Raw genomic sequence first — 22,290 nt, 5'->3', positions numbered from 1 at the left:
CCTGACTCCAAATCTAATTATTGGTTTAGCCCTGAGCATATGTGCAAGACATAAAAGCAGGCATCTTTGTGACTCAGTGCTTAAGTTTCCTTATCTATGAAATGGGACTAGTAATACAGATTTTGTTTTCAGAACTTTCTGTTTCCTGAATTTTTGTCACATTTCTCAAGGCCTAGTGATTTAATGGTTGCCTTGAACAAGATAATTATTCTTAACAATTGATAGAGTTGATGCAAATTTCAATTCAGTTTTATGGCCTGGGATTGCTGTGTTATCAGTTGATAACCTTTCACTTGAGCCTAGCCAGATCATTTGAAACTATGGCATGTTATAATACAAGGGATTCCATCAGAACATAATTTTGTGACCCCTGACACCGGTGGGAATGTTCATGCCCTTGCTCAAAGTGTCCACATTCATTTCACACTTTTCCACATCCATTTCACACTTTCTACTTCCATTCTTAAGGTTTGATACTGGAAGCTTTCTTGCTCTATCTTATGCTAGATGCTCATCTCATAGATAACCCACCTCCATTGAAGCGAGACAACTTTGAATAACTGGGTACTTTCAAAAGATCTGGTTTTCTGCCTTCAAGTATCTGTCAGATGAAGTTCCAGAAGACCCTCCCATTAAGGGTTTCTCTTCTGGGATCTCTTTTAGCACACTGTTTGCTTGGTTCCCCATAGCTCATCCTCACTTCCCAACAGTGGGCGATGTCTGTCTGTAACAGGAGTGGGATGTTGCAATAGCTGACTGTCTGCCTTAGCTGAATATCCTCCATGCCTGATGCATGCTTTCTGGCCCAAAAGTGAGCTGTTCTCATAATGTCTTTTGCAGTCAAGGTCAATCTCCCTCAGGAGAGAATTCAGTGCTAGAAATATGAACTATGGATGGAGATATAACTTCCAAGTCTAAGAGGGAATTTTTGCTGACCGATAGAAAGGTTTGACAGTGAATTTTTAAACATATTATCAGAAATTTTTATTATATGAGTTTTTGGGGTTTTATAGGAATTGCTGAGTTCTCACTTTCTCCTCCATTTTGGAACAGCTGCTCAGAAAAGGGAAGGGAAAAAAAGGTTTTTAGCTTTAAGCAAGAAGGGAGAGTAACAACCAAAACCAGCTGTAGAATGCAGGATATTGATACCCATGACTTTTGGATATTATGCATTCTCTACTACTTGGGAAAAAAGAGACTGTTGTGAAAAGGACAAAAGAGCCCACAGACAAGCAGAGTCCCCACAGCCACTTTTGCCCTTAGATTAGCTCACAGCAGTTTGGAGAATCTAGCTAAAAACATTAACTCTGGTCATTTGATTCCTGCCTCTCTGCTACTGTTTTCCACAAAAGATTTCACTGGAAATTATTCTAAATGCATATGAAGCAGTGAAATACTTCTGTATTCAGTCAGTTCATTCACAGGACTAAGTTGGACATGGTGGTATAGAGGAATTTTTTTTCAGATGTGTAATTTTGTTATTAGCTCAAGCTGAACTATTGGGAAGGGGGCTCGATGCTGATTTTTTTCAGAGGCATCTTTGCTTTGTGCTACTAAGTTTGAGGTCTTAGTAAATACAACTGATCATTTTGTCGCTTTCTGGGTACTGCCAGTAGAACCAGTGGCAGCTGAGAGTTCTTCAGTTATTCTGCTACCGAGGCAAAGTCACTATTCATTCTGTCTTTGTTAATGTTACAGTCATCGTAGGCTAATGCATCAATAGCACAGGTAATGCTAATTATCCTTAGCCCACTAAAAAATTACAGCTTCTCCAGCAGTCTAGCTCTTTAAGAGAAAAAGCCAAATAGTTCTCCCCATGGTTTAGAAAATTTGTTTGCAGAACAATGGAGATGTGTTCAACAGAGAATCATTGCTTGTCAGAGATGGTTATGGGCAGCAGAGATATTATTGACCATGAAATAAGCTGTACATACATCTTTCTTCCTTTAGCCATGATATTGTATTATTTTATGTCCTTTGTAATGCATTCAAACATAAAAGGGCTTGTTATTTATAGGTTTTACAGAGTCTGACTTGATTAAAAAAAAAAGCTTATGTAGTTTTCAAGCCTACTGGGTCACTTCTGAGTAATGCAAGGAGAAAGTAAAGCAAGAATACCCAGATAGAAGTGTATGGTGTACAGTCAGAAAACATGTGCTAAACTTCCATTCTGGTCTGGGTTATACTTGACCAAAAACATCTCATAAAATCAATGAAATTTCACCTATAGACTTAATAGTCCCTTTTTCAGAATTCCAGCCTGCAGCGGAAATGGAGATCAAAAGTAGGAATCACCTGTTCCCAGAGCCTTAAAGAACTATAGCCTAATCTCCAATTTGTGCTAAAAAAAAGTTTAATGGTAGAAATGTACTTTCTGTTCATGTCACAATGAAGGGCTATAACCATCCTGAAGTCACAAACCTGTTTTCAAAGGTAACTGTGATTGAAAGAACTGTGATCCATCAACTTAAACAAGCAGTTTAAGAGAGTTTTATTGTATAATTTTCACCAATAGTCACAAAGAATGAAAATCCTGTGATAGGTGTAAAACCAGTGCTACTTAAAAATTACCAGCTGATCATGTTTCCTTTCAAGTGATTGGCTCAGTGGTGGTTTTACACACTATTTTAATCCAAACTGTAATGTCTTGTATAATACTGATGGGTGTGTCTGTTCCATTAAGATTATGGCTTTAATCACAAGATTAATCATAGCAACAGAATGTACTAAAATTGAAGTTTTAGAAAATAATTAAAGTTTTAGAAAATAACTGGAGTTAAGTGATGTGTAAGAAGTGATGTATGATGAGGCCCTGGGCTACCTCATCTAAAACTGAAGTTAGGGCTACTTTGAGCAGACAGTTAGGCCTAGTGACCTCCTGAGGTCCTTTCCAAGCTAAACATCCTGTGGTTCTGTGCTTTGGAGGAGCCTTGGACTGCTCTGCCTCTTACGTGACTTTGAGAATTTCAGACAAGGTGGTTATAATTGATGTGATTCATGGATATCTTGGAGGAGCTTGCATTTGAAATTTATTAGAAATGTGATTTATTTTATTTTAAAGATAAGTGTTTTGGTCAAAACATATCAAAATTAACTCCAGTTAAAAAGCTGAAATATTTATTGCTATGTACAACTTACATTGCATTTTCTGCAATGATAGTATATTATTTCTCCAGCTTGTCTTTCTTAATTAAAGAGTAATTAAAAAGCTGCTGAAGGAGCTAGGGTCGTTTAGCCTAGAGAAGAGGGGGCTTCGCTGTGACCTTATCCCTCTCTACAACTACGTGAAAAGAGGTTGTAGCCGGGGGGGGGAGTCGGCCTCTTCTCACAGGTAATAAGTGACAGGAGGAGACAATATAACCTTAAACTGTGCCAGGTGAGATTGAGGTTGGACATTAGGAGGAATTTCTTCACGGAAGTTGACATGGTGGTGTTGGGTCATAGGTTACACTCAATAATGTCAGAAGTGTTTTCCAATCTGATTGATTCTGTGATTCTGTAAAGCATGAAAATGCCTGTGATTGGTCTCTGGCTTGTGGCCCTGACCTTGTGAAGCACCCGGACTGTTCCCCTGTGGGTTTGTATCACTAAGTGGCACCTCTCTTCCTTGCGGTGTAGCAAATGGATCAGCAATGCGGTACCGCCCCGCGGAACGAGGATGGGGAGCCGGGCAGGTCCTGGCTGGACCCCGTTATGTACAGGAGGGCGGCTGCAGCGCGCCGCTGTCTCGGGGAGCCCCCGCGTCCCGAGGGCTCCCCGGGAAGAGAAGGAAAGGGAAGGGAAGAGAAAAGTGCACGGGCGGGGAAAGCGGCCGGAGGGGGTCCTGCTCCCTCCCATTGTTGCCGTTTGCCGAGGCTGGAGCGGGGCGGGGGCGGCGGGGCCGGGGCTCGGGCGGACCCCCCGCCCCCGGCCGGGCGCGCATGCACAGACACTCGGGCACAGACACACAGACAGACACGGCACAGACACACGGACACGGGGCAGCGCTGCCGCCCCCGCCCCGCCGGGCTCGCTGGGACCATGGCACCGGGGCTGCCCCTCGGCTCCGTCCTCCTCGCCCTCGCCGCCTGGCTCGGGGGTCCCCGGCTCGCCGCGGCCACCGGAGCAGCGAGCGGCAGGAGGGGCCCGGCGGCCGAGGCGTGCGGAGGGAGGGTGAGTAGAGCGAAGCGGAGCTGCTGCCGGTGCGGGGAAGGGATTCTGCAAACTGCGGGGAGAAGCGGAGGTTCCGCGGCTCGGGCGCTGTCCCGGGCCGGAGGGAGGGAGCGAACGGGCTGTGGGGGGGACACTTCTGCAACTAATAACGCTGCCCAGGGCTCCGCATCTGGGAGTTAATTGCGGCCGGGAGAGAGGGTGGCATTGCCCGGGAAGGGATATTTATTGGTTTCTCGCCTGGGGGAGGGAGGCAGCTCGGAGCCGGCGAGTGTGAAGAAGTCACTCAACAGGTCCTTTACCACCAGCGCGGTCCCCTTCCCCGAGCCGACCTGCGCCGCGAGGAGGATAAAAGCGATCGCTGGGGCTTTGTTATTTTAATGATTCGAGGCCGGCTTGGGGTCTTAGCTCCGGGCCTGATCATTATACAGAGGATGTAGGAAATTTACGGGAGGGGGAAGGGGGGAGGAAGGTGATAAACGTTTTGTTACTGGGCTTTGCCTTTTGTTCCCGTTTCTGGTGTGTTTTGCTGTCAGACTTCTCTCGATTGCTTTTTTTCCCCTTAAGTATCTTTTAATAACTTTTGAGTTGAGTGTTTTGGTTTGTTTCTTTTCTTTCTCCTGATATTACAGATTTAGTTGAAGCGTGGTGATCCGGGAACATTGGAGGGAACACAACTGACTTTCATTGCTTTTCCTTATTGTTAGACTGTCACTAAGGATTTTCTTGGTTTCAGATCAGGTCCTTTGAGAGCGTTGCTGCAACACACAGTTCAGAAGTTTGTAGGGCATAGTTTAGAAAGGAGAAAGCACCGGGAAATGCGTAAAAGAACAGTGTGGAAAAACAGAGTTCAAACCCTGATAAAGCTTAAGACCTAAATCTTTATGTTGGATGGAACTGTTAAAGGTTTAGACTCCCCTATTAGGCCTCTTTAACTGAGAATTGGGAATAAAATGTTTTGGCTCTGTATGTCTATTGTATGTTCCATCAGACGTGGGCAGGATGCTGCACGGGCTCATAACTACCACTCTATATTTGTGTCGAGTTTTGCATCAGTTATTAAGTAAATTATCACTATTAAAAGTTATAGCACTTAATTAGTGTATTTTGACGTTTATAGAAATGTGCAGATGCAGTTTATTCTGGATTTATTTTTTGCTTACATAATTAATGTAATTGTGTGTATTAAACAGGAATGTACCACAATATAGTTCTTTTAATACAGTGATTTTGACTGGCTTTTAGATGAGTAAAACTTAACTCTTTCCAATTAGCGTGACCTCCTTCTTTGTCTTTATTGCTCACAACAAATGTACCATCTTAGCTTATAAAATATTTGTACTAGTTTCTGGTTTTATGATATTTTCAGCTTCAAGTTCAGGCTTCCCTAGCCAATTAGTGAGATACCTTGTGTGATTGTGGTAGTTGTAATTTCATAGGCTGATTTTGTAACACCGCTCTTGCGCATGATTGCCTCCATAACCCAGGCAGGGCAGCGTTTATTAGAGTAATGATTGCAGGATGGTACCCATTGTCTCAGTTATGTGGTATTTATCTTGGGCTGCATGTAAGTTTTGAGTAGACTTGACGTACTATTAAATGACTGATGGCCCCTCTAACACATTGTCTGCTCTGGAGCAGGGTTGCCTTTGAAGTAGTACCCTGTAGGAAGTAAAGAGACTATTTGCTCTATTAAAATTCCTTGGTATTTCCTCTGTTTAACCACAGGCCACTTCCCCTCTGCCACTCTAAACACTGCAGGGACACTGACTGATTGAAAAGACACAAGCCCTAAGTAATTGTATCCCATTCAAATAGATATTCTTATTGCAGGTTATTTATAAGTAACGTCTAATTAATGTATGCTAAGGGCATGAATAAATGAAGTGGTTGAATTGAGGTAATTCTCAATGGCATAAATAATCTAAAAAAATATAATTTAACTTTTAATCGTTGTTTAAGGGGAAATAAAATGTAGGCAGCTAAGTGGTTGAACGTGCATTTAAATACAAACACATTGGATATTTTCCTCTGTTAATTTTAAATGTGTGATGCACTTCCCCCGATGAATCTTTTTTGTATGTGTTGTTTTTGAAAATCTGCATTCCATTTTGCTGTGTTTATACACTTAATGCTTATCTTCCATTTACTCTTCAAAATACAGTTTTAAGTATCCTCAATATTTTGTGGCAGTAAAACACTGACTCGATGAGAGCATATTACTGGACTATGGTTAAAAGAATGTGATGAGGAAATATTTGTTCATTTTATTCATAGCTCCTGAAATTGGTCGTAATAGATAACATTTTCAAAGACTAAACTTTCAGATTTTTTTTTTCTTTTACAACTTCTATTGTAAAATACATGCCTGTATTAATGACCTTCTCTGGTAATACACCGGCATTGGAAGCTCAATGTGTGTCTACAGCAGGAAAGCAATTAATATCTGGACGAGTAACTTAACATCACCATTACCAACAATTATCAGATTTCAGTGATTCCAGGATTTTAGAATTTGCATTGACTTTGTTAAGTCTAGGACTTCTTTCATTGATGTTTAACAGCAATTTTGATGTATTCCAACACTTAAGGTTATTTCAGATTAAGGTAGAACGTTTGCTTAAAGCAAAGTAGCTTTCCATATGGATGATCTTAGGACGTCATATGCATACCTTTATCCAGAAAAAATAAATCAGGGAAGGGCCTCTTTTAATCTGGAGTAAGTATGTCCACATGGGGAGCTATTCTGAAAAAGCAGAATTTTTCTCATCCTATAAACAAGCCATGAGGTGCACAGGGAAGGCAGACGTGGGATCTGAGGATGATTTGAATATATTTCAGATTCATTTATTCAGCGTTAAACACATGAGCAACTTTACTCTCAAGTTGTTTTGTAGATTCTAATGGGACTACACACATGAGTAATTTTTTTCATGTGTTTAATTCCTCTGAAGTTCCTGGCACTGAACCGTGTTCAGTATAAAGCTTAAATTTAATGAGATTGTATGATGAGAAAGAATAAATAATACAGCATTTTAGCAAACCTTCCCCCCTCGTTAGCTGGGAGTTGTACCTTCCTTTGCTCTGCTAAGCAGAGCTGCTCAGACATACTGGGGGTCCCTGTTCCCGTGCATTCTCCCCTGAAACTCTCCCTGTGTCACCTTCTGTGCTCTTTATTTAAGGAGCTTTCCATTTCCTTTTTTCTTTCATGGCAGAGCCTCTGTAGAGCCCCATTTCCTACCGTTCCACCATCAGGAGCTCTGTCTGGCTCATTATTCTTTAGGCTCATGCTGCTGTGTCCCTACATTTATCTCCTCAAGCATTCCAAAGCAGACTCGTGCTCCTCTACAGCTGGTATTTGCTAAGCACAGAGCTAGGTCTTACTGAAATACTTTTCCCAGTTAAATGCGTGTTTTGGCAACTTTATTTAGGAGGAAGAATACCCTGTAACATGGTAAGAAATAATTTACCAAAGTTTAAATTCCTCCCTTTCATTTCTTATTATATTCCAACAGTTAAAAAAATCAGATTTTTCTCTTGCAGAATACTTAAAAATTTTAAGAGGTATTAAGCAGAACACAGACCTTAGATGGTGCATGATGGAAGGTGTTAATGTTTGCCATAAGGGAGTTCTTTAATCTGTGGACAGTTCCAGAGTTGGTTGAAAGCTCTGCAGACCAGATGCCAGCAGTTCTGTATCTGACATATTTTTGGGATTTTTAGAATCAATAGGTTTCTCTCCCCAGCATCCAGAACAATGTAATAGCGCTTCAGAATTGATGAGATGTGTCACTTAAAGCTTAGTGCATTTCTCTGATTAAATATAAAGCAACATGTTGAGTGCCAGGCTTTGCAAGCATGGTCAGCCATGCAGGTAGGCATCTGTATCACTTTTGTTTAGCTTAGAATTTGGCTTCAGGATCCTTCCAGGGTTTGTTGTTGAGGTTTTTTTGAGTTTCATTTATCGAGTAATGTAGCAGAGAATGTGACCCTTTTTTTACTCTGGTGTCAAAAAGCATTGATGGCCATCTGCCTATTTAAGTGAATTTTAAAAAGCACAGAATAGCCTAAATATGTTAGTGTTAAATTAGCAGATGAATGTTTCTTCAGGAACTGTGAGGCTGTGCAGTTTAATGCTGTGTTCTCAGGATGATCATTCAAGCAACTAGAGAAAAAAATTACTCAAACATGTGCCTGTTTTTGTAATTGAAACTAACTCTCAGTATTAACAACAAAATTGTTGTTCCATGTATTTGTATGAAATGGGGAAATTTGAATACAGTGCTAATTCATCAGCTGTTAACAGAGTTTGTGCAGTTGAAGTTTCTTAAGACTGTTACAGATTCAATGAATTTCCTCTCTAGAACGTGTCCCTCACTTTAGATGTTTAACTTCAGTCCCTGTGTTACTTCCCTTAAGTAGAAGTGTAGTAACTGCTGTATTGAACTTGTTAATTTAAAATCTCGAGATGCTTGTTTAAGAAAAAGTTCTGCTTTAACACATTAGTACTTTATAGTCCACTGGTGAAAGGATGTTAAGCAGTCATGATTAGATGATACTGGCTTTTCTTTAGGTAATTATTTGGAAATGTTAATATAACATGGATGTTACTTAATTAAAACTGCAACATTTAAAGGGTGTTTAATAGGGACCAGCTGTCTTTTCCAACAGATCAGTCTGAAGATGATGAAACAAAGCTTTGATGTGAACTTGCCTGCTTAATTCTGCTCAAAGGCTGAATTTTACCCATAAATTTAGCATGTGTTTTTAGAAGCAAACAAGATAAGAGGAGTGTGAAGTATTACTGCAAAACTGTTAAGCTTGAATGCCATTTTTAGTTTTTAAAAGTCAAAATATTTTTCAAGTATTTTGCTTTGTTTTTCCATATACTGCTACCAGTATAATGAAGTGTATTTCAATTACATTTTTTCTGAAAGATTTGGTTAATGCTGATGTTCCTATAGCATGTGTTGATTTTAGATTTAAAAATTAACATTATGCATTAGTACATTACACCTAGAAAAGAACCAATAAAAGTTGTATCAGATACATAAATGTTTATTTCTTATATCCTTATCCCTATAGTAATGATGAAAAATCGTTGTATACCAGTGCAAGTTACAGTAACTTGGTTAGATCAGTACATTAAGTACTTACTTTTAGGTTATGATAATGTGAGACTTTATTTAAGGGTCAGAATTTAAGTGCAGTCTTGAAAAAGGGTTTATCCTTTCATGCATAGAGTATTTTATAATTGTGGCCCTGTCCAGCTGTTTGTCTTTCCCAGATCTCCTCAATAGGAGTGGCACATCTTGACACTCAATATTTCTACGTGATTTTTTTCATGAAGACTTTAACTAGATATATACTTACTAAAGTAGTGAATACAGGGTTATGCCTGCAATGGATAGACTCATTACAATATTCATACAACAGAAACACAGGTATTACCACTTTGGTTATCCAAAGTTCTGCCAGCCAAGCCAGGGTATCAATGTGTATTTTAATATGCTTCCACCTGTTTTACTTAGTAAATTTTACTTTCAGCATCATATCTAAGACATCATTTCTGGACTTTAAAAAAACATTGGTGACCTCTATGGATTGGATATGATGACTTATCAAATGGGAGTACCTTATCAAATGGTATAAAAGTTTTGGTAGTGAGACAATGAATAAAAAGGAACAGAGAAAAGCACAGTTAAGAATTATTTCTTAAACTTAAGTGGCTGTCCAGTTTTCTCTGAATCTATGTATATCATGTTCTGTCTTACCAGAAAACCATCAATAACCCCATTTCTAATCAGTACATACGTTCTTACTGCCATATTGTCTAAAGTTCATAAATATTTTATAACTGCAGGTTCTTAACTGTTTTGGGTTTTGCTTATCAGCAGGGCTTTTACAGCTGGCTGAAAAACAGTTTGAGCACAGACTTTTTTGTTTGGCCATGTGTGTGGATAAGGGCCCGAGTTTTGTTTTTGGAAAGGGCTTGGAGTAACCAACTTGACAGTGAAGATGCATCTGATGACTCTGTTGTCAATGTTTGAGATTTTGCCAAGTCTTGTCCTAGCACCAATTTTCAGTGGGTTTCTGCTTGCCAAGCTTTCAGTCTCACAAATTGCTTCCTTTGCCACCAGCACTCAGAAGACAAGCTCTGTTCATGGTTCTCTTTGGTAGTTTGGGTCATCATTCTGGTAGTAAGGGGTAGCAAAAGGAAGTATCTGCATCCTAATTTGATATCATGTTCAATGGTCACCCACATTTTTCCTCGTGGCTGTTGATCAGGATTTTTCACCCATTTGAAACTCAAAATGCTCTGTTAGATTCTAGTGAAGGACACATTCCAAGTGGCTGTTTCTGTACTTTTTAAGCCCCCTCTGTTCCTTTGTAGGCTCTTTAGGCAATAGGTGATGATTATCTTCAAACACATGCCTGAATTCCTTCTATTGGCTTAGAAAAATAGATTTCTGCTCCTGCCAGAGCCATCCAGTGCATCAAACTGCTCTGTTCCTCCTTCACTTTAATTAAACAATCAATTAATGACCCTAGCTGAGTTCCTTAATCTATAATGACCAGGAGAGAAGAGGTAAGTATGAAATTCTTTTCTTGGTGTGTTATCGATAATTAGGGCTGGAATCACGGCTGGCAAGACCTTTTGAACAGGTTTATGTCGAGAAGAAAGAAGGAATACAACAGATTATTTTCAAGTCAGTCTGCAGGTGTGCATGACAGAGAATGCAAAGGGCAGGGACTGATTTCTTTTAGATGACCAGGGAATCTTTGCTCTTTCATTTCACTGGTAGGACATTGTACCTCTGGATAGCCATTAAGACCTTTTGGGAGAGGGTCATGCACTTCTAGGACAGGTAGGAATACAAAGACTGATAGCTCACCTGCTGCATGAAAAACATATTAATGCTGACTGTAAGTGAGCAACATTTTCAATAAAGAGTCAAAATCTATCAGTAGTACATAAATGGATATGGAATATATGTGACAGCAATCTGTCAAATACATGTTATGATCTTAGTTCATGTTGCCTCCTAATTTAAAAGCTGTAGGTGCATGAGCATCCTTTACTGTTCTTATGTATGTGGGCTTGGACTGTTATTCATCAGGACAGTAAATTTGGGTTTGAGAACACATCACTTGTGCTGCTTATTCCAATGTACCCAAATCAGTGTGAGAGGTAGCTTTGTCCTAGGAGATTTCATGCTAGATCGGGTGTCATACCTCTTCTTGCAGGCCTGAAAGCATAACTTCTGAGGTGTGTGTTCTGGTTAATTCAAGAACTCTAGACTTGTGTGTCCATCGCTGATCTGAATCAAATTTGTACTGCCTGGCGATCTGACAGTGTACAGAGGTACCTGTGAAGTGATGACCTCTGGGTTGACTGGAGCACCTTTTGTTGGCAGTGTGGGGTCAGCAGGCCTGCAGTCTTTGAGTCTCTACCTGACCTTTTCCTGGTCCTTTACAATGTACAGAGCAGAGCGTGTCACAGGAATGCCGAGGTCAGTGTAGTGTCTAAAAGGCCAATGCTGCTGAAATGTGTTCTTCTGTTTTCTGTAGCCTTTGTATTCTGATGATCTAACATTGAAAGTATGAGCTCCTTTTGTGCTCAACCCTGGGTTGGCAGAACCAATAAGGGACAAATGAGGAGCGTGTGAAGTTCAAAGGGCTCCAACTAAATATGTGTATCAGGACAGAAGTTGCTATGAATGGTGGGTATTACACAACAACTGGACAACATCAGTCGAAGTCTTGGGGCTGCTGTCTGAAGGAGATGACAGGTCTGCAGTTCTACTTGGAGCTGCTCATTTTGGGCTTTAAGGTTTCCAAATCACCGATTTGTAATGATTGATCTTTGTGATCCTTTACCTCAAAATTGTGTGTAGTAACATTTCCATACCCAGTGTAATACGGCAGTGCTGGATTTTCCTCATGGTTGGTGGGCACACTTGGATTTTAATTTCTGACCTTCCTTATGTTCTTCACTCTTATGTCAGTGGGAGGGACTAGATATTTCTGATCTTACTTCTGACTACATTCAAATCCAACCAAGCAGTCAATGACTTCCCTGACTTTTTTTGTATACGGCTGTGGGAAAATTCCTGGTTGGCTGGCTATGAATTAATGAAAATCCTTAGAATGCCTCACTAATGATAGCTCCTGTGGCTTTAAAAATGCTATTCCCTTTTTTAATTTGAGGGAGGTCACAGAGGTTTACAGAAACTAAGAAAAGAAAACTTAACATCTGGTTGTGCTCTGCTGATGACTGCTTTTGTGTGAAGAAAAGTTATGGCGTCACCTCAGCATCAAACACATTCAAGGTGATCCTTTCTAAGAAGTCTTTGCAAGAACCTTCTTCGCTCAAACTGTGTTTTCTAATTAACTTTGCTTTGTATTTTCAAATGGAGGATTTTAGTTCTCCATGGGAATCCCAAACTCATATTGTTACTTAAAATACACTCTATCTTTATAAAATAAACTTATTTTCTTGAGTTTTTATATCTATGCCATTAAATGTTTCTATATGTTTACTAGTATTTTCCTTTAAGAGTTATTGAACTCCAAGATTAAAACAAGCTACTGGGTTGGATTCTAGGGTTCATAAAAGGAAATTTGTTTTGTGTTTGCATATCCATAGTGAAGTTCAGTTTCATCTATTTGCATATAAAATTCCAAAGAGTAATCTGATTTGTGTAAGTCCTCATTTTCAAATTTTAATTTTACAGGCTAAAAGAGAATGTTTGGCTTTTTTTCTCCCAAATAATGCAGGTTAAAATTATGTGTGAAGTTAGTTTAGCTCTTAGAAAGGCATAGTATGAGAACCCAAACAGTAAATCTTGTAAGTTGTTAAAATTAGAAGTTATCAAATGCTCAGTTAAACATATGTATTCCAGGTGTGACTGTCCTGGAATCTGAAAGCATTGAAAAATACAACTTTGGAGACTTTTAATAGTCACATTATCTTTTTATATTATGAAATGATTTAAACAAACTCTATGCAGGCCTCTGTTTGTCATCTGCTTGTGGAAAAAACACCCCAATCTGTTTTCCTTAAACCTGGAATACTAAGGGTTTGTTGAGTGGTTTTATTTCTGGTTTTGCTGTGTTGTTCTGTTTACAGAGCTAAAATCCTACCTGTTAAAATCAGTGGCAATGCTTTGACTTCCATTTTGATGGGATTTTCTTCCGTACTTCAAGTGGTTTGATGCTTTGTGGTTGCCCAGCGCTGAACTGCTGTGACTGACTTCATGCAAAAGCTGGCACAAGCCTCTCATCCGGTGTTTCTGTGTGCATTTGGGAATATTGCTGCCTACTAAACTAGGACAGGAGCTCACAGCACAGATCACTTCCACAGTGCATCCCTTGTGGAGAGGATTTGGGTGCATCTCCTCAGCTCAGGGCAGTCTGACTGGGAGCAGTCTGACTGGGAGCAGGGAGCTGAACAGCACAAGCAGGACAGCTGTGCCAGTGGGGCATGGTCCTGGTGTTCCCAGCTCAGCCAGAGCAGAGCACTTGGCTGCCATGGCAGTTTGTCATGCTTAGGCTTTGGTGATAATTGCTGTCTTCAATCTCAATGTTGCATAGATGTGTCCTGGAACAGCCCATGTAGGGTGTTCTCAGAGTAGGGAGTGCACTGTGAAGTTGCATCTTAGTTTATCATGTAGGAATGACTTCCTTTACTAACAGGCCATTAGGGATAGATTTCCCCCCAACACCCTCTCAAGTGTACCAGTGTGCCTTTGGATACAGCTGGCAAGCCAATGAAGAATTCCATCATTTTCCTCTGTCTGAGCTGTTAAGGTGCCAGTCTGTATCTCATCTCAAAGCCCTTGTAAATCCTGCCTGCACTGCTTCCTCTTCCTCCAGTTTCTACAGGAATCAATGTTACCTTCCTGTCCAGGCTTGCCCATAATTGTAGGCAGTAGGAACAAAATGAGGATGGAAGTTGGAACTGGTAAATTGTGCAATTTAGGCTGAGCATAAAGAGTGCTCTGTCTGGATGAACTTCAGATATGGTGTGGGAATGGGGCGTTGCTGAATTGGAAATCTTTTTAGCTAAGTTTTCAAGCTTGTGCTGGGCTGAGAGATATGGAGTATAAATGGGTGATTTAAGCTTCACCTTATGAGTGTGAGCAGATCTTTAGAAGCTTGGGGTGGGATTCTGAAAATGAATGGAGTGCCCTAACTCCTATTAACTTTCAATGAGATTTGTTCTCTTTTGTGGCTCAGGGGTGTAGTTACTCAGTATTGACTCAGCAGTGAAGCTGGTTAGTGAAATTTTCACTCCCATCTGCTTTTCCTCCCTCTTTGGTGTTGCTGTTTGTCCTTCCCTCCCCACCTGCTTTAATGCACCTGTTTGTGAGCTGCATTGTAATTCACATTATTAAAGCAGTTTGAATTGAAAGTATCCTTACTTTTTTTTTCTTTTCCTTTTTCTTTTCAAACTGAGGTAACTTCAATGACATGGATAAAATGAGGTCCCCATGCAGTTATGTTAAGTATATGTTGAGAATTGGTGAACGACAGCATGGAGGAAGAGCCAGGGACTGGACAGGGGAATCAGGAAATCCCAAAGCTAATTTTGTGATTAGGTCAATGTTCCATGTAACTATTCAGATGCTTTTAAAATTCCCACCCTTGAGGTGTGTTAATTTAGATACCTTTAAAAAAGTATCTCATCAAAAGAATTTGAGGTTGGTATACTGAGCATACATGAAACTTTAAATTATTCAAGATTTTTCATGTGAACATTTTTAACAGTGAATTTTTCACAAGCAAGAAGATGATAATGTTTCAGAAATCACTTCAGTGTCTGTTGAAATGCAGCCAACTCTGTGGTGGAATACAGAGCTCAGGGTAACGTTATACAACCCTTCCTGCCAGGAAATGAAGAGTAGTGTATTCATTTGTAACCCAAGGGGGGAACTTCACTATACAGCCTATAGTTTGTGGAAAGAATTTGGACAGATTACCACTAAAATTACAGAATGACCCACTAGGTCTTATTAGCTCTCTCTGTTTCTTACCTTGCTCTGCAGACAGCATCTCCTGTTAGTACAGTGTCTGTGAGCAAATCTGTGTAGTTATTCAGTACAATTAAGGATGTCTCCCCATTATAAAGAGCTTTGATTTTATTTACTCTGTCAGAATTTTATCTGAGGCCTCCTGATACTGCTTCACAAGCCACATGTTAACAGCCCCAAAAGGAGAAAGGGCCAGACATTTAGCCTGATGCTTGAGTTATGAAAGAATATCTAAGGTTTTGCTTTTTCTGTTGTTATGAAATATTTAGCTAAGATACTTTTCAAAGAATCAGTAAATTATCTATTTCATAGTTACAGCTTTGCTTTATTGTTTAATTTTATTTTTTTAACAAATTGTGTTGTTGGTGTTTAATAATTCTCTTTACCTTAGTTTACCTTCTGACAGGAGTAATAGCTTAACTACAAAAAGAGTTAAAATAAGAATCAAAAAGACAAAACAAACACCTAACTCAGCCTGGCCCTAACAGGTGAAAACTTATTTTTCCATGCTTCTTCAGAACATCAATGGAAACAAAACCTTTATCTTTTATTCATTAGTTAGGAATAATGCAAGTTGGGATAGCTTAGGTTTCTCTATATAGTTGCATTTGCAAGAGTAATTCCCTAATCATGCCATTCGCTTTTGGGGTTCTTTTTCAATAAGGGCCACTGGCCGTGAAATGTCATGCAGAGTTTGAAAATGGGACATTCAGCTCACTAAAGAATGAGTTGCAAGGACAGAAGTTTCTTTTTATTACATTCTGGCAGTAGATGTAGGAATCAAAGGCACAATATATGAGTGATGGAATAACAGCCCATACTGTCTAATAGTGCTGAGAGACGTGGATGAGGAGGGCTCAGTGTAACCACATCACCTTTGTTACGTGTTTTAGTTATTGTTTATTATATTCCACTCAACCCCAGAAGTTCCAGTGTGTAAACTCCAGTAGTTTATTTGCTTCTATGTGAGGAGCTGACCTGAGTTACAGGTGTGATTCCCACTCTCCTCCCGCCGTGGTCAGATTTCCTTGCAACAGAGGAAATATTTTTTTCCATGTTTATATTTTAGGGTCACATCCAACTAATATTCTTGTTTTAAGTTATCATTTATATTGGAAGTGAAACTTGATGATCTTTGGATCTGCTTCTCAATTTACTACAATAATTAATTTTATTTTATATCTTCCTGTTCAGTGATTTAGGATTAGCTATTTATATGTTCAGCTTAACATTGATAAAAAGAAGTCAAGTGGAAGTTTGTTAGAAACACAGATTCAGTTTAACTTTTTAATCTGTGCACTTAAATGCCATCTTAAAACTTTCATTGCATTCTGCCTTCTTAAATAAGGTGACTGCTAGAAGAAAACTTGTTCATTGTATTGACTTCCTGCATAGAGACACTTTTGTTCAAAGTGATTGCTTCCTGCAGAAAAGGATCAGTTAGTGTATGTGTATCTTTAAAAATAAGAGGCTAAAAAATAGGATAAATGCTTTTTTGAGTATTTTGAAATTCAAAAGAAATTTTGTCATAATTTGATCAAAGTCACACAACCTGTGGCTCTGTTTTTGTTACACATGCTGATGGTCTGTGGATAACATTACATTTTTTCAGCATGAAACTGAACACTTCAAATCCCTAAAGCAGGCTCAAATTTATGGTTAATAAAAGAATTTATTGTACTGGATGTCATCTGTTATATCACTCTGGGAGCAGAAACTGGCAGTGAGCGGACAGGAAATATTTCCATTTCAAATCGCTTCAGTCCATGGTCTGGGGCAAAGTGTCTGATTTCAGAGAAATCACCGTGGATATCGATGAAATAGGAATATGAAGAAGAGCATAAGCCTTTTCAAAGATATTTTTTTGCTTTGTAGTATTTTATGTAAAAATGCTGCTCATTAGTGTCACATACTTTATTCCAGCATTGATCCCTTAACCTTTTCAAGGCAGAAGGAAGAGTGAGAATGTATTTTCAGGTGAGTATCTGTACATACCGGGTGAACAGCAGTTTGATGGGTTGCTGTACAGTGGCCAAACTCCTTCAAAGTCTCAGACCTTTGTAATTGTAATTGCTTGGGTTTTTAAGAGTACCAGTTCCTATGTGTTGGTTGGGTTCTTTCAGCTTAATGGATTTCTTCGGGTTGTCTCCTCTTCAAATGTATCAGAAGGTGTGAGATCCATGGATTGTAACTTTACTAATGGAAACTTCAAGCAGTCAGATTGAAATATCGGTATGTTTTTCATGTGTTAGGTAGTACTTAAACAGCTCTACATGTTAAAGTATTTAAAGTGTTTAAAATAATTATACATTTTAAATGGATATGTTTGTCTAGGGGACATTAAAACCAGTGGGAAAAAAAAGTTTTAAATTTTTATCTTCATCATGTATTGACATCCTAAAATAGTCAATTTTTCATTTTCATATTGTTGTGGTTTATAATTTATGTGGTTATGAAAGTTTGGAACCAATTGTGTATTTCCTTCTTTAAAAGATGTGTGGCACAAGCAGAAGTATTCTTTTTTTTACAGATGCTGCATGAGACCGATTTAAAAAAATCAAGAGAAAAGTTAATATAAAAACCCTAAAATCCCATTAGATGATTCATTCACCTGATTAGACACCCTGTTTCTGAGAGATTCAGTGTCTTGAACATCACTTTGTGGAAAGCTCAACGTTTTGGTACTGTAAATGTACCTTTGTTCATCCTTCAATGTTTTCCATATTAAGTTGGAAAGGCTTTTTTCCCTCCTAAACATCGGTAGATTATAATTTAGGTTTCAAATGGTTCTTGTCAAATATCTATCAGCACTTCTTACCAGTTACCCTGATTATACTATTAAAATAACTTAACCTCACACCTTATTACTAATCAAAACAACTTAAGCAAATAATCCACAAATTATAATGTGGAAAACTGCATCTATTTTCTTTCATAGTCAAGCCTTAGCTTCTGTGTATCAGCTCTGCACCAAGTAAGTTATTTAGGTGTATGGGATTTTTTCAGCTTTGCAGGAACAGAAAATAGAAAACAAGCCTTAATAGGGCAAGATTTATTACTTAACTTGGGCAGTTTGGAAAAGTTTTATTATCTGAGGTGTAGGCTAAAAAAATCATTAATTAAATCTGTATGTAAAAACAAAGCACTCCCCTTTTAAAGACAGGAAAAGTTTAAACTATGGAGTCGTAAAACTGATTAGTTACTCTGAGTATCATTGAGGGGCATGAACAAAAATCTGCATCTCGTTATGCTGTGTGATGTGTTCCCTTGAACAGCTCATGTGTTTGATGTAGGATTCTAAAATGATTTGTTTTATTTCTATATTTTTATTTTTTTATTGAGATGAGTGAGATTACAATTTAGGATCCTTTCAGGTTCCTCTCGCTTGTAAGGAGTTAGTGTGGAATGAGTCTGGATCTCATTGGTGCTGCCTCTGTGGAGAGCAGAGGGATTTCTTTAGAGCAGCACAGCAGTGGTATTTTTCCTGAGGCTAAATGCACTTTGTACCATTCCTACATTTGTCAGAGAAGGCCATGACAGAACAGACCCATATGCCAAGCCTGCATTTGTACATCAGACATTTGATTTTAGGGTTCCTGTCATTTTTCCCACGGTATGATTTTCTATTATTATTTATTAGTGAGTATTGAAATTTATCATTTCAAAGAAAGCTGATTGGACTGAAAATTTAAATGTTCTGAAGATGTAGATTTTCTTTGCATGGGTTGATGGTTTTTTGATGTGGGTTTGTTGTGGTTTTTTTTTTTAATTGGATAATCTAATTTTAACCAATAATACAAGTGCTCCAAGGTTCTAGGAACTTAAGAAATGGGTAAGGGCAGTCCTTCATGAAAAAGATTTAGAAGGAAAATATTGCAAGGGCTTAAATAGTAGTTAAGCAAATGGCACCAATGAAGTGATTTAAAGCCCAAGCAGGTTGTGGTACAGGTTGTGTCAGTGTTTTAACAGATATCACATTTCATGTCAGGTAGTGTATTAATTAGTATGAAAAGAGCAGTTATGAACTGGCTGTGTATGGTACAGATAGAATGTGTAACCTTTGCTTTGGCCAGCTTTCAAAAGCACTTAACATGAAATCCTTAGGAAAAATGCATCTATTAAACTGTTTAACTTATTCAAGTGTATTACAAAGTGTGATATCCATAGGGTGTGATTTTTATTAGTGGAAACTGAATGCAGTCAGGCTGGAGTTTCAGTACCATTTCAAACTTTAAATCTCTCTTTTAAATATTGTATCTAGGTACCCTTTTTTAGTAGTTAAAGACCTCATGGGACTTGATAGCACATAATGCCTAAGGAGTTTGCCAGTACAGATATACTTAAAACACACAAATTTCCCTGATTTTTTTTCCAACATTAAGGTTTAGCAATACTTAATGCTTTTTGAATCCAAGTACTGAGCAGAGATGAGCACACAGGAAAATTTGAATGTATTCTGTCTTCTCTTCATCCTTTTTTTCACTGTGAAAAGCCTCAACAATCCTGATGGCAGAAACTCTTCTGTGTAAAGAGATGGTTGAATCCCGAGGTAAACTTTATTCAAGGCTAGTAGTTCTCAGAAACATTCTCAAGAATGTTTCCTCAGAAAACTGTGTTTTGGACGGTTTTATTTTGTTGTGTTCAAATTCCTGGTGATGATCATCGTTTGATGGAGCTTTTCCTACTTGTCTGTAAGTGGGGAAGCTCCAGTTTGCTTACAGAGGGAGGCTGGTGTAGTTGGAATATTTTACTACTGTTTCTTCCAAGTATCTTCCGGGTGGACAAGAAGTGTTTGTGCAGCTTTGTGTATATTTCTGACACTTCCAAATGGAGTTTTTTTGGCTGCAAATATGATGGCTGTACTCCATAGAGAGTAACCAGGAGTGTATAAATTCCCTGGCAACCAAAGCTTTAGATCTGCAGCCACCAAATGTATCTGCCTGTGTCTCTGAAGTTCAACCATGTGGATCATCAGTACGAGTAAGCACTGGACCTTCTAATCCTCACTGCTGAATGTGTTACTGCTTAAGCTGTGGAGTAATTTTTGTCTTCTCTGTGGACCTGGAATAGACAGAGGCTCTAAGAAGGAGTTATTTCCTAAAAGCGTGTAGTTCAGCAGTAAAAATCTCTGTGTGCAGAGATTTTGAGGAGCTGGGAGTAACAATGCACAGCAGTGAAGGAAGCAAAGCCCACCTTTAACACAGCCTTGTGTCTGACTGCAGGAAGCAGCTTCTGCAGTTTGTCCATTGACTTAGGGAAGGGAGAAAGGGAGGAATACTTCATTGCTTCCTAGAGGGATTTGTAGGGAAAAATAATTGATTTTATTTCCATAGTTGATGTGCAAGAACTTTTACTTCTAACCAGAAAGTATTTTGAGCCGTTGTGTTTGACATAATGGCTTCTCCATTTTTCTGGTTTGTTTTTTTTTCCCCATGCACTTTAAAAAAGTCTGGAACAGTTGTCGTGCTGGTGTGTTCTCACACTGCAGCAATCTACCCCTCACTTGTGAGGAGGGGATTGTATAACATGACTGTGTATGGAATAAATGTGGTTATTCCTCTTCTGTCCCTCCTGATAGTGAACTTAATGCCAAAGGTACCTTCATGTTGCTACTGAGTAGATGCCCATCACCTTTCAAGGCCTTGCTTCTCGTTGCCCAAGGCTCTTTCAGTTCTGTAGCTCACAAGGATTGGAACTTTGGGAGGAGATGCTTGTGTTACTTTAAAGAAAGTTGGGTTTTTTTGCTTCATCTCCTGTAAAAACAACTTCATGTGAGGTATTAAAAATACTGTTGGGGGAATCGTGAAAGATTCTTTAGAGCTAGAACATGGGGATTTGGCAAGTAAATAATTGGTTATTCCTGGAATAGAACCATACAGCTTACGAATTCTCAGTCTTAAAATCTCATGGATGAGTACAATTGTGCGTTTCTAAATCCCTTAGAATAGGTTTTTACATCCAAAATAATTGTGTTACTTCAGAGGGAGGGATTAAGATGGAAAACTCCCAAATTCTATCTACTTTAAAAGTTTTATAAGTTCTGTGGTGCTTTAATCAGTGGAGTTATTGCTAAATTAACCTGCCACCAGATCCTCCAGAACCAAAACTTTGGCCTACTTATATGATTGTCCTACAAAACCAATGTATATTGGTATTCTTTACAGTCATGATCTCCTGTGGACATGTAATACTTTCCGTAGTTGTGCCTGGATGTTTCATTTGTGTAAGTGAGAATTAAAAATAGGTTTCTAAGAATACTCATTTAATATTTTCTGACTGCAAACTCCTAAAGAATTTCAGTGACTTCATCTCAAATAATACAGGAGAAGGATTAGGAAGGGGAGGGAAACATTGTGTGAATACACCAAAACAAAATAGATATGCTATCTCAAATTTTTCACATTCCAGCCTTTATGAGACGTTCTGCTTTAAAGATTTCCTTGCAAGCAGCTGTTCCTTTCACTTTCAGAAGTTACAAATTGAATAAAGTCACCCTGTACTGCAAACAGAGTATCTCCAGTATGCTTGTTCTAGGGTTGTTTACAATGAAAATCTCCAACATTGCAGTAAATTTCAGATTAATTTTTTTAGATCCAGCAGTTATGAATAAAACAGTTAATTCACATTTGATGACAATTTCCCTCAGAATTGTTAGAGGTGGTTTTATGTGTGCACTTTGGCATTATATTGAGAAGTGAAGAGTAAAAATCACACCCTTAAATAGTCAGAATTGTGAATTGTGTTCTGTCTGAAGCTTAAAACTGAACCTGTGAAGTCAGTGCTAGTTGTTTTACCGATTCTCTGCTTCTTTGGACGAAACCTGAAATCAAACAAAGAGCTCATGCTAGGAGTTTCCAGTTGGAAAGGTAGGAATCTGGCAGTAGAACATTATTAGGGAACCATTTATGATTTTGGAAATAAGTTCCTTTAGTTGTTTTCCAGGTGCCATTGCATTTGCTCAGCTTTAAAGGCAAAGACTTTCTTTTTGGATTTGCTTGGCTTGGAATTACTTAGTCATTTAGGAGAAGCAACAAACTTTTATGTGCGTAAAATCTTGAAAGGTAAGATTTGTATCTCTGAAGTATTTTTCTCCTTTGCTTTCCTT

The 22,290-nt window shown here is 38.8% G+C and overlaps 1 protein-coding gene across 4 annotated transcripts in view; it reads left to right on the top strand.

Annotated features, from left to right (window-relative positions):
• IL17RD (interleukin 17 receptor D) overlaps positions 1-22,290 on the top strand; it is a 58,455-nt gene that overhangs the window by 13,344 nt on the left and 22,821 nt on the right. Inside the window, exon 1 of one of the 4 annotated variants that reach the window (XM_027700443.1) lies at positions 4,018-4,152. The exons of the other annotated variants lie outside the window; for them this stretch is intronic. Within the exon in view, the coding sequence (XP_027556244.1) occupies positions 4,021-4,152 (132 nt within the window). The 5' untranslated portion in view covers positions 4,018-4,020. Of the gene's footprint in view, positions 1-4,017; positions 4,153-22,290 lie in introns of those variants that run through there. 4 annotated transcript variants of the gene reach the window in all.

The sequence above is a fragment of the Neopelma chrysocephalum genome, unplaced genomic scaffold, assembly GCF_003984885.1.
Source record: "Neopelma chrysocephalum unplaced genomic scaffold, ASM398488v2 Primary Assembly neopelma1_147, whole genome shotgun sequence".
NCBI classification, from domain to species: domain Eukaryota; kingdom Metazoa; phylum Chordata; class Aves; order Passeriformes; family Pipridae; genus Neopelma; species Neopelma chrysocephalum.
Note: the sequence above shows the minus strand (reverse complement) of the source record. Positions and strands in the feature narration are given on the sequence as shown.